The 12,794-nt window shown below is 38.3% G+C and overlaps 1 protein-coding gene across 10 annotated transcripts in view; it reads left to right on the top strand.

Moving 5' to 3' along the window:
* The first annotated feature begins 3,036 nt into the window (after nt 1-3,036).
* The window catches only part of LOC127801958 (BRASSINOSTEROID INSENSITIVE 1-associated receptor kinase 1-like), a 48,453-nt gene continuing 38,695 nt past the window's right edge, over nt 3,037-12,794 (top strand). For 2 of the 10 annotated variants that reach the window (XM_052337519.1, XM_052337516.1), the window contains exons 1-7: nt 3,038-3,458; nt 3,825-3,957; nt 4,080-4,151; nt 5,677-5,820; nt 7,613-7,684; nt 7,824-7,895; nt 7,982-8,058. In XM_052337519.1, coding sequence (XP_052193479.1) covers nt 3,374-3,458; nt 3,825-3,957; nt 4,080-4,151; nt 5,677-5,820; nt 7,613-7,684; nt 7,824-7,895; nt 7,982-8,058 — 655 coding nt within the window. In that variant the 5' untranslated portion in view covers nt 3,038-3,373. Of the gene's footprint in view, nt 3,459-3,824; nt 3,958-4,079; nt 4,152-5,676; nt 5,821-7,612; nt 7,685-7,823; nt 7,896-7,981; nt 8,059-12,794 lie in introns of all 10 variants that reach the window. The other 8 variants (XM_052337513.1, XM_052337511.1, XM_052337517.1 and 5 more) reach the window with 7 other exon arrangements.

Raw genomic sequence — 12,794 nt, 5'->3', positions numbered from 1 at the left:
TTATAACATAAGAATTTGTACCATAGTTAACATTATATCCTCAATATTGAAATACATAAATACATGGAGATTCCATAATATTCTAACGAGGTTAATTATCAATAAAGCATCAACTAAACATATCCGAGTCAACTCGCTGAATCCATCGGCCACGCCATCACGTGCCGTTGTATCTCAACCTGCTATTTGCCTGAGCTGCAAGTTTAAACTAGAACGTGGAATGTTCAAGGGGCATAACCCATTAGAAAATGAAACTTTTAGTGAGGGTCCAAAACATATATATGAATGTATGATGCGATAATATAAATAATATTTGCCCTTAATGTAACTTCCCAGGCCCACCAGCCCGACACGAAATCCTAGGCAAATCTCGAATCTCTGCAGGATAAGTATAATGTTATTCCATCATTGTTCTAGGGGAATTACGGCTACACTCTGGGGGCGATATCCCATTCTCATGCACAAATATTAATATGATAATAATATCGTGCCATGCAAATATCACGACTTTCAATGCAATATGACAAAAATGAACGTTATATTCATAAATAACATGCATATAAACAATCATATCATAAATATAAGTTATTGTGAAAAAATCACTCACACAACCATAATTAGGATAGGAAAACTCACATTTGTCCAAAGATCAAGACACCTCGAGAAGGGCGCATCGCCTCGATATGCGTGCATGACCTCGATTATCGTGCCAACTCTCAAAAGTTACACCAATCACATCATCTCGATCATTAAAATGATATTTAATCACTAACTATCCTCAATATTCCATTTATTTAATTTTTCCTTCATTTTCTCTCATTTTTCATTTCCAAAAATCCCAATAAATACCTCGAGACTATTTTCTGAAATCTAATTTCACAACAATTCATTATAGGTTATAAAATTAAAGAGAAAAATACTGGACTTACCCGGATGTTGCATTTTCACGTAAAACGAGGTTCTTTGATGCAAAAATTGAGACATCGGGAATCTCAACTTCAAAACTTTTTGCACAAACCTCCATAAAATAATTTTCTGGATTTTCTAACATTTTTTCCAGAATTTTTGGACTGACCACGCGCCCTCACGAGCTAGGGCAAGTGGCGGCACGTGGATGACCGCGCGTGATCGGCACGCACCAATCGTTTTCTCCGGTGACGGCCGTGCCGAAAAAATTGGTTTTCGATGCCAACTCCCTCTTCTCTAGTCGAGCCAAATGGGCCCTTTTGAGGCTTGAAAGGACCACCGAAAGATGTCCCATCGGGGCCTCAAATGTTCAGCCAGCGGACCGCCTCCCAACTCCGGCGAGGCCTCGAAACCCCCTGAAACTTGCTCCAAAATTCTCCAAGCTTACCAGAAATGCTCCTCTCACTATGGGCAACAAAAGCCCCTTAAAATGGAACGTCAATTCGTTCAATAAGTGGGTCGATTTGAAGCTCAAAAACCCTAACTTTCGGCCATCATGAAACCCCTATTTATAGGCATCCTTGATGCCTCAAATGCCTCATATCAGTTAGCCCATGAGCCTTAGAGTATAACCCTTCCTCAGATTGACCTAAATCACCAACACCCGACCATAAAAAAAAAAGTTGCAGGCGCACGAAAAATTCGGCCAACTTTCGGTCGTTTTCTTTTGCTTTTCTGGCCAACCCATTGGCCGTTGTCGGCCAAGCCCTTTACAAAATATGCTCCCTGAGCAACCCTCGTGCCATCCCTGTGGCCGATTTCAGCGATTTGATGGGTTGGTCGGCCATGGTTGTTTGGAGATTTTCTTAAAATTGCACTTTGGCCCCTCAAACTTTGACCCATTTCACCAAGCCCCTCGACTTTTGATAATTGACTATAAGTCTCTCAAGTCCTAAAACATCCATTTGATCCTGAGAATTTTGAAAAAATATCGTTTTGGCCTCCCTCTAACAATTTCAAAAAATTGCACTTAGGCTCGAATCTTCGTTTGGGCCCTAAACCCATTTGTTTCTTCCTGAAACCACTGAAGGGTTGTTCCTTATGAAAAACCGAAGCCCCCTCAAGCTTCCATTGACTTCTGGGAAGTCGTCTACAACAATTCGGTATTATAGCTTAATTGGTAGCTACATTTTAGCTGTACCGAAAACTGTTCCCGATCTTATTTTTTTTGATGCTATAAATTATATCTCGGGATGCTCGTTAATGCTACATCATTTTTCTTTGGCATCTCAGCTCCAGGGCACTCCCGACAGTCGATTTGGTCATCCATACAATAATAAATTACTATTATATACTCAATTTATCCTTAAATTCTATTTTTGTCTCAAAATAAATTACCCTTGAGTCATTTAGAATTTCTCGGGTATTACACGAAGAACGTTCCCCAATTGCCAACGGTCGGGGAACGCCCATGGCCGCGGCCATGCGATGTATGTGTAAATATATAAATACGTGTTTATGTGTAAGTGTGTGTATATATATATATATATAGGCCGCGGCCATGTGTTGTGTGTGTGTAAATATATATATATATATCTATGTGTGTTTGTGTATTTGGGAGAGAAAGAATATAGGGAGGTTGCCATTGCCGACCCACATTAAGTCATCATAGAAAGAGAGGGAGTGTGTACGGGAGAGAAAAAAAGCTGAGAGGTAAAATAAATATTTTAAAAATATTATCATTTAATGGAACTCCAATATGCGAAAAGTAATTTATTGTGCTGGCAATAAAATTTCCCTCAAAGACTTTGAAGGGAATCCGAATGTTTGACTAAGAAATCAGAGGGCAGTCCCGTCAATCCATCCCCGGCGTCCTAATTGGCGGCGGGAGGCGGGGCCCGGTGCCCGTTGCGGGCGTGCGTCTTTGACTCAGCCCCTCCAGGAAAATGATAATAATAAATTATTATTATTATTATTTAAACAGGCCATAATAATTAATTAATTAATTATAAAGGAGAAAGAAAAAAATGAAAGAAGTAAAGTAAAAGGCCACCAACAAAAAGCAAATTCCCAATAATCAATAATCAAATGATTAATAGTTAATTAATTATCATTAGCGAGAGAAGAAGAAGAAGAGGAAGCAGTTGAGCACAGAGCAGCTGGCTCTCCAGCGAGAACCTTTGACTCTCCCTCTCTCCCTCCTTTCTCTGCTCCAGAATTTTCCCAGGAAAGTGACGGGAAATCTCCACGGACCTAGCTCCAGCCCTGCACCGTCGTGTCATAGCTCCTCCGGCCGACGGAACTTCCTTCCCCTCTTCCTGGGTCCGGCTATCTGGCCGGATTAGGGCTCGATTTGGGTAGCTTTGCTTCGGCGACTTTGGTTTTTTGGTTGGTTCTTTCTTTTGTAGGTAAGTTTCGGTGATGCCGGAGCTAGGTTTTTAGCTGGTCGGACCGGGATTCTGGGGCGATGGATCGGGCGATCTCGGCCTTGGGTTTTCTCTTCCTCATTCTCGTTGTTTCTCGGTTCTTGCACGCCTCCGCCAATGCCGAGGGTGCGTTTTCTGTCTCGTGTTTTCTAGGTTTATTTTCACGATTTCTGTTTCCAACCCTATTTCGAGTAAATTCCTCGTTGTTCGGCCGGGTTTTGACTTCCGCATGGTAAAGATTCAGCGATCAGCGGCCTTTCGCCCCGGGAATTATCGTGTGATGCTGAGAGTTCGCTGATTAGCAAATAGATTACCTGCGCTTCGAGCTTAATGGTTCTGAATTGACTCCAATAGTTTGCTTCTTGCCATCACGAACACGCAAAAAGTTTATGCCCCATTTTAAACCCTAGCTAACATCCTCTTGGTGATTGTTTTGGTTGATGATGATTCCGTTGATATGCAATTGATGATTGTTTCCTGCACAAAGTGCAGGTGATGCCCTGAGCGCGCTGAAAGCAAACTTGGCTGATCCAAACAATGTCCTGCAAAGCTGGGATGCTACTCTTGTCAATCCCTGTACTTGGTTTCATGTAACGTGCAACAGTGAGAACAGTGTTACAAGAGTGTAAGCTGCTAACCTCCATATCAATTTTTGTGATGTAACTTACCACTTGAAATTTGTTGTTGCTCTTGGACTGTCTTTTAGTTGTGTATGACAAATTTTGTCTTGTTTTATGTGCACCTTAGCGATCTTGGAAATGCAAACTTATCTGGTCAACTGGTTTCTCAACTTGGGCAGCTTCCAAATCTACAGTATTTGTAAGTCATACTTTGTTTTATGAAGACAATTTCTTCTTTGTTCTCAATGGAATGTTCTTTCCATGACTTTATTTTAGAAAAATAGATTCTCCTCTTTAGTGCGATGTTTATGTCGAGAATAGCTCTCGCGGTCTCTCTCTTAATGTGTGTGTAGCCAGTTTATCCTAACTTTTAATTCCACAATAGTTTTAGAAAAGCAGTTTCTCCTTCTTAGTGGGATGTTCAGGTCATGAAAAGCCCCCCCCTCCATCTCTCACTCTCTGTGTGCTTGTAAGGTAGCCAATTTATCCCTTCTTTTAATTCCAAGACCCTGGTCTGGCAGATATTCTATTTTTGTGCTTTCCTTAAGCATTGATTCTTTAGGTGTCTGAGCTCCTATTTTATTTTCTTTTTCATATTACTATATGAATTGCCTTAAACGGATGTGGAACAAGCTGTAAGCCTGTAAGATATCTGCCAATTGTAATTTGCTAGATTCTCTTTAGTAATGGACCACAGGATATGTAGTTAAGTGCTGTGTCACACCAAGTTCACCACTTGTTTCATAAACTGTAGATGCTTTATCTACTTAAAAGAATATCAGGATTCGGCTTAAAAAAGACGTCTTTTGATTAAGGCTAAACCATAAACTCATACTTTAAGGTAATGATAGTTTTCAATTTTACCCCTTTTTTTTTTTGTCTTTGTTTTTTACGTCTTGTTCTTTTGAGCTCTTGATAGCTGATTGCATTTGATTGCAAGTTTTCTATATGCTCTTGATAGTTGATTATATCCAGGGACAACTGTGAACCATATGTTAATGAAGAGATGATGTGCAATGACGAAAAATAATTTTGCTTTGTTGGAATGCCATTAATTTTGAATATGTTTTTCAGTTTGCTCTACTTAAACGCTTGATACCTTAGTTTCATTTCTTTGATTCATAACATGCCTTTTTTCACACGTACATTCACTATTTGGTTCCCCATGATAATGGAGAATACTTCACATTTTTTGTCTTTTTCTGGGTATGAGAGGACACATTACCAAGGGGAATTAGCAATTTGTTGAAATGCTAACATTTGAATTTGTGTACAATATATCTGTTTTAATTCGAGCCATTTGTCTTGAATTGCATCCTAAATACTTTTGTAATAATGTGCACATTCTTAGTTGATGAAGGAACTGAACTCTAGGAAGAAGCTCTAGTTTTCTGTATATTTCTGAAAAGCTGGTAGTTCATGGTTGGTGCTGTTGTATTCACCTTGGTATTGTTCTTCATATCATTGGTCACATTTTTCCAAGACTTGAATATGGATGTAAGTGCAAAACTTTGTTATAGCTTGATATTCCTGGGTTGAAGTTTCTACACGCTATCTACCTCATTTTTTGTTGTATGTATTCGTATTGCTTCTAGATGTTTCTGTTGTGTTTTCTTCTTTTAACTCTAATTTTTCCCTTTATATTAAAACAATAGATACTTTTGATTGGCTTTTTGTACAGCCTCTTTTGTCTGCCTGCTATTAGTAACATGTTTTTCTTACAGGGAACTTTACAGTAACAACATAAGTGGAAAAATTCCTAACGAGTTAGGGGATTTGACAAATTTGGTGAGCTTGGATCTTTACTTGAACAAATTGAATGGTCCCATCCCCGAGACGTTGGGCAGCCTTCAGAAATTGCGCTTCCTGTATGAATTACACATCCTTCATCCTTTTTTTGCCTTTTCATCCTTCATCCTTTTATTTGTTAAAATTTCATGTTCATTTTTCTAGAGCTCTTTATATCACATTTCAGTTTATATCTTGATGGTTTGCTCAAACACATGTTGCTCTACATGAAGACATGGGATTGTGGACTTAGTATAGCTCTGTAATTTATTATAGAATGTACTTCAAAATTACTTGTCTTCCTTATTTTTATGTTATAAATTGAAACAAGTTATTCGAAGTCATCCAATCCAGATATGCTTGTTGATTAAAAGCAACCCCAAAGATGGAAAGTTATAGGTTAATATTCCTAAAGCCTATATATCTGGTAGCAGGTACACTGGACTTCTAAGTTCTCTTGGTAAAATCGTTACACAAGCAGACACATTAGTGAAAATTAAGAAATAATATCCTCTTCTCTGCCGTTCAAATTAATGGTAAAACCAAAGTTTTAGAGCCATAGTGTCACTGGCAGTGCTGATCCTCAGGATATAGTAAACTTGTACTTGAATACTTATCTACATATAGAGGTACTGGCTGGGACCATACTGTAATCATCCATTAGGCTTCATTACTTGCACTTATGTATACAAGATTCATCTGCAGACTAACGATAACGGACTTAACAAATTTCAGCATGAGTTGGGGCCTTTACAGGATTCAAGTCTGAATTTGTCATTTTAGACTAAATGAACAGTTAAGAAATGTACTTTTTTCCTGAAAATTTGATCAAGTGTACCAAGATTATTTGGTCACTTTATTTTTGGACCCCACATACTACAAGGGCTTCCTAATTGAACTGTAAATTGGTCTAGATATCAGATCTCTAATGAATGTCATCAGTTATATGTCTAGTTTGTGAAAAATATTGAATTTGAGTAGAATGATTTTAAAAAAATTATGATGTGTTAATTATGCAAGATAAATAAGTCAAGTTGTTGGCTGACCTAAATTTGTTGGAGAAATTAGAAAATTAAGATTATTTAATTGAAACATAGATCTTTAATTTGTTAGAGTTAAAGATGAAAAAAGGAGAGCAAAATTGTTAACTGTTGAAGGGAGCAGAACTTTTGTACTGGGAAAGAAGTGTTGTCTTTTCACACGCTGAAAACTGACTCTTTCATAAGTTACAAAAACTGTTTATTGTGGCTGTGAATGGTATTTATGAAATATTTGAACTTCTAGCTTCTGACTACATAAATTTATTGGCAACATATACGAGGAAGCTGACTCCAATTTGTGCCCTCCCCATAAATTTCCCAGTACCTTTCTTTTTTCTGTAACAGAAAGTTAGAAACAATGGGATTTATATAATTTCAAAGAGAGGTTAATACTAATTTACAAACTTTTTCAGGATCAAATGTCTCATTTTGGTCATGATTCATGGTGTAAAAATTTAAGGAACAGTGCAGGAATTCAGAATTCTATTGTAGATATAATGTACAAATTACAATGTTCCCCTAGTAAGATCAGGAAGTTGTTTGGACGAGGATCTTACCCAAGATTCAGCTGTTCTGATAATGAAAACAGAGTTATATTGTACAGACTTTCAGTATAAAAGTTCTTTCACCTGTATTGCCATTATTACATGCATATAATACCTATTTTTAGATATTCAAGTCAGTTTATGGTGCTTAGAGGGTTCTGTTTAATCATATACTGTGTATCCACTATGATTGATCAGTTGTGTCCTGTGGAGTTCTATTGAAGAATCATCATTGTGATTGTCTTGGCCTGTACTGATCTCTGGCATATACTTCTTTGCAAGGATAGCCGGCTTAACAACAATACTCTAACTGGACGAATTCCTATGTTGTTGACTACCATTGGAACACTTCAAGTACTGTGAGTACCAAGTTTTTTTTCTCTTTTATTAATAACTAAGTTGTTTCCTTTTATTTTTTCCTCTTCTTGATAAGCTTTAATTGGCATAAAGTTTACTACATGAATGTGATATCATAGCTTCTTGTCTTGTGTTACACAGTGATCTATCAAGCAACCAGTTAACAGGCCCAATCCCAGTAAATGGATCCTTTTCACTTTTCACTCCCATCAGGTTTGTGTCTAGCTGTACTTTGTTCTATGCTAGTGGAGTTCAGTGACTCATCTAGACGTTTTGCTCACTGATGTTATTCCTCTCAGTTTTGGTAATAATAAGTTGGATCCTCTTCCGGCTGCTCCACCTTCCACCCTTCCATCAAACCCACCTTCTTCTCCAGGTTTGTTACATTTACTAAAATGTTCTCTATTATCACTAAGTGGTCACAGAGATTCAACTTAAGCTCTTTGTTCAAGATTTCAACCCTGGAAAGTGAAATTAGAATCTTATTCCCATGTTGCCTGTGTGACTTGTCTATCTTTCTAATGTTTGTTAACTTCATATGCAGCAATGAATCAATGTTTTTGAAGGCAGCCATATAAATAGTTCATATCTGGTTTTCTAATTGCCTCACCTACCTATGATGCATAAGCAACACCACGTCTATTTTACTTTAGAAACCTCCATACTTATTTTTATGTAAATTATTGGTCTCAATTCTTATATGTTGTAAATGTGATGTATGTTGTAGTTTATTTCAGTTTTAGTAGTCTCTATATTTAAAGATTTAGGTATGATTCTAGAAATAGTAACAACATATCAAGCCTTAATCCTATGAGGTCATACCAAGTTTTTCTTGGTCTTTCTCTATCTCTTTTACTAAAAACTTGTTCCATTCACTCTCCTCACATGAACCTCTATTGGTTTTTGTCAGGTCTCGAGGATCTGACTAAAAACTTAGAGAATTGGGAGAGGAAAATCAGAGAGAAATGAGAGAGAGAAATTCAATAGAATGAGTTGTAATATTTCTCAATGATTTTAGAGGGAGAGAGAGAGTATCCATATTAGCTGGGATTCTCTCCTCACGTGTTGTAATCAATTACACCTATGGGGAATGTACAAGTTGCCACAGCAGCTACAAATTTTGTACTATTCCTTACAGCAACTAACTAACTCAGCCTAGATTCCTTTCTTATTTATTCAGTCCTTCTATTACATTTAATTGCAATACTACCCTTATAGTGGATACTCTCTATAGGTGTAATCGGTTATAGCATGTGAGGAGAGAATCCTAGCTATATATGGATACTCTCTCTCTCTCTCCCTGATTCCTCTGTTTTTTTGTCAGTGCATCAATGATCATCTCCTGTAACCTTGCGCTCTCCGCAACCTGCTTCACCATGTGGGGTTGCATCATCTTCACCATAGGTCTCACCTCATCCCCTAGGCCACTAATGAAGCTCGAAACATAGTACTCCTCGGATAATTGAGGGTTATGCACCATCATCAACGACCTCAACTCTTCGAATTTCTGCTGATAGGCCTGGATCGTCTCTTCTTGTTTGAGTTTGTTAAATTCTTTGATTATGTCCCTTATGCTTTTATCTCCGAACCTTACACAGATCTTCTACAAACACACCCCAGGGGCTTCCCTCCTTGACCGTGAGCCACCCTTGATACCAAGCATCTCCCATATCATTCAAGTAAGCCGAGGCCATGGTGACCTTCTGTTGTTCCGGAATTTGATATAGGGAGAACACTCGTTCACATCTTCTCATCCACCACCTTGGGTTCTCTCTTTCAAACAATGGAATCTTGAGCTTCGACGTGGGGTAGTTCGGGTGGTGTCGATTAGCTGAGGCTCCCAGTCTCATTTCCCTTACATTTTACCCCACCGTGTCCGTATCAAACTCGAACTCCGACGTTCCTACCGGCCGAGGTTCTACCCCTACTTCGGGAAAAATGGGCTCCGTTCTTTCTCTCGGAGGAAACTCGAGAAAGAGCCTTAACGGTTGTTGATGGGTGAATATTCGTGCGATCATTTGTATTTGTTCCATCATTTGTTCCCGAAGCAGAGTGCTCTGCTCACGACTCTCTAGCCTCCAACGTTCCATTGCTTGGTCAATTCTGGAATCGACTCCCGCTCCAATAGAGAGTTTGAGTGTTCCTACTCGATTCTGCACCTTCGCTATTGTTGTCGTAACTTGTTGTAGCTGAGACTTCATTTGCTTCATCCTTGTTTCGTCGGTCATGGTTATAATTCTTATGAGTATCAATTGACGCCCAAGAATGCTGTTCTGATACCAGATTGTCAGGTCTCGAGGATCTGACTAAGGACTTAGAGAATTGGGAGGGGGAAATTAGAGAGAAATGAGAGAGAGAGAGAGAGAGTGAGAGAGAGTTGTAATATTTCTCAATGATTTTAGAGGGAGAGAGAGAGTATCCATATATAGCTGAGATTCTCTCCTCATGTGCTATAACCGATTACACCTATGGGGAATGTACAAGCTGCCACAACAACAACAAATTTTGTACTATTCCTTACAAAAGCTAGCTAACTCCACCTAGATTCCTTTCTTATTCATTCAGTCCCTCTATTACATTTAATTGCAATACTACCCTTATATCCCCATGGTACATGATAGTCTTCTTCTCATATGAACAAACCATTTTATCTGTGTTTCATGCATCTTATCTTCAATATGAGATACTCCAACCTTATCGAATAATCTCATATCTAATTTATTTGTTCAAGCATTTGCCTTAGATTATTCCTGAGGCTCGGGAGAGAAAAGACACAGAAAAGGACGAGTATCAGAGAGGTTTCTAGAAGACCGTTATATTATCGGTTACATGTTGTAACAGTAATTGCCACATGTATAAGGCTGCTACCAGTTCCATCCTTCTAAGTTCCACCCTCTATGGTTTATAAATAGAGGGTCGGGGGTCTCATTTGATACCCTAATTTTCATTCTATCTTGAGAAAAAGAGTATGTGCTATGTATGTGAGAGGAAAGTGTGTATAGCTTTGTAATCTCCAAGATTAGACAGCTTGTGTATAGGGCTGTGTGTGAGAGTGCAGTACATGAAATCTGTTCCTATGTTTTTTCAAGATAATGAAGAGAAAGACCCTCATCAATCTGGATGTAGGTTCTCCCAAAAGGAGATTTGAACCAAGATAAATCTCCTTTGTCTCGTGTGTGTATTGAATTATGTGTTAATTTTTGTTTCCTAAATTCTGTCCTTTTTTGTGTGAATGAGCGAGCACTTCTTGAGGGATATCCTAAAGTGTGTAAGTGTAAGAATTGTTTCAACATTATCCTTTCTTATATGGCTGCACATCCATTTTAGCATCCTCATCTCCATTCCTTAATATTCTACACGTATTCTTGCTTCATTTCTAAGGATTCTATGCCATACAATAAAGTTAGTCTTATAGCCATCTTATAGAATATTTCTTTTTAATTCTATGGACAATACCCTTATTAATATTTCCATCTTTTTTGAATGATTGATCCAAGGTATCTAATTTGATATCTTTTGGGGATGACTTGATGTTCAAATTTTACCATTACATTATCCACACTTGTATTTTTACTAAACTTACATTATATACGTACGGTTTTCAATCTGCCCAACTTGAAACCTCTAGATTCTAAAGTGTTTCTCCATATCTCAAGCTTAGTATTCACACATGCTTTTGTCTCATCCACTAATACAATGTCGTATAAAAATAGCATGCACCACGACACATTTGCTTGGAATGTTTAGTAGTTCATCAATTAGTCAGGAAAATAAGCAAGGGCTTAAAGCAAAATCCTTGATGTGATCCAATTGTAATTGAAAAAGTCTCTGTTTATCCTCCACATGTTCTTCTCCATGATACATCTCTTTAATAACCTGTATATAAGTAATTCAGGCTCTTTTCTTTTCTAGCACCTTCTGATTTCTCTAGAGACTTTGTCATATGCTCTTACTAAATTTGTAAACATCATATATAAATCATTTTGTTTTATCTCTATATCCTTTCATTATGCACCTCATCAAGTATATAGTTTTTATTAGAATTATTAATATAATTGTACATATTGTATGTGTGTTTTATTCGTAATTAAGTTAAGCTCGTAGGTTAAGCCCATAAATTAAGGCTCGTTATGCCTATTATAAATAACAAGTTAAGAGAGGCTAATCTCTTATGTTTTCTTCTCCTAATTATTTTCTCACATGATATCAGAGCCATTGGTGGGAAAAAACCCTAAACCACCACTGTGTATCCTTTTCTAGTGGTCTTCAAACCCTACAAACCCTCTTTTTCTCTTTCCTCGCCCCCCTTGTCAAGGCCAAAACTCCGCTGTTCAGCCATTGTTTGCTACCATAGGGTTTGCCATCGTTAGATTGGCTGACCACCGGAGACCCATCGCAACCAAAGTCGCCACGTGTTGCCAACTTTTTCTGGCCAGCTTCCACGCACTGGTGTGTCGGAGTGCGTGCATCACCGGAAGTTTGCCGTTTTCTCACCGGAACCTCAACGGAGCCTCCTAAACCCATCCCCAGTGTTCGTTTTTCCAAAAACCATCTTGATCTGTGTATCAATTACCCAACAACCTTTTTAAACACCGGAGTTTTAGTCTATTCACCTGAATCCCACCATGTCATCCTTGAGTGATGCCAACTCTGCTCCTGGTGGCTCGCCTGCATCTCAACCCTTAACCTTCTCCAACATAGGGACCTTTGTTATCACCTTTAACAAGTTGATAGGGTTTGCTAATTATCTCTCATGGGCAACCTTTGTCAAGATATGGTTCAAGGGGCAAGGACAAGCAGACCATCTCACCAAGAAGGCAGAAGATGTCGACGCAGACAACAAAGCTAAATGGGAACAAGTTGATGTACAATTGTGTAATATTTTATGGAATTCTATTGACTGATCTGTTTTGCAGCTCTTTCGATCGTTTGAAACTTGTTATGAAGTTTGGAAGGAAGCTGCTGAATGTTATACCAACGTGTCAGAATATGATTCTGACAAGAAGAGTTCGCTCACAATTCAGAGAGAATTGCGTGGGAACTGGTAGATTTGAAGGACAAAAAGAACCGAGGGAGAGAAATAGAGACAAAGAGAGAGAGAAATCGAGAAGA

This window comes from Diospyros lotus, chromosome 5 (genome assembly GCF_014633365.1).
Source record: "Diospyros lotus cultivar Yz01 chromosome 5, ASM1463336v1, whole genome shotgun sequence".
Taxonomy (NCBI): domain Eukaryota; kingdom Viridiplantae; phylum Streptophyta; class Magnoliopsida; order Ericales; family Ebenaceae; genus Diospyros; species Diospyros lotus.
Note: the sequence above shows the minus strand (reverse complement) of the source record. Positions and strands in the feature narration are given on the sequence as shown.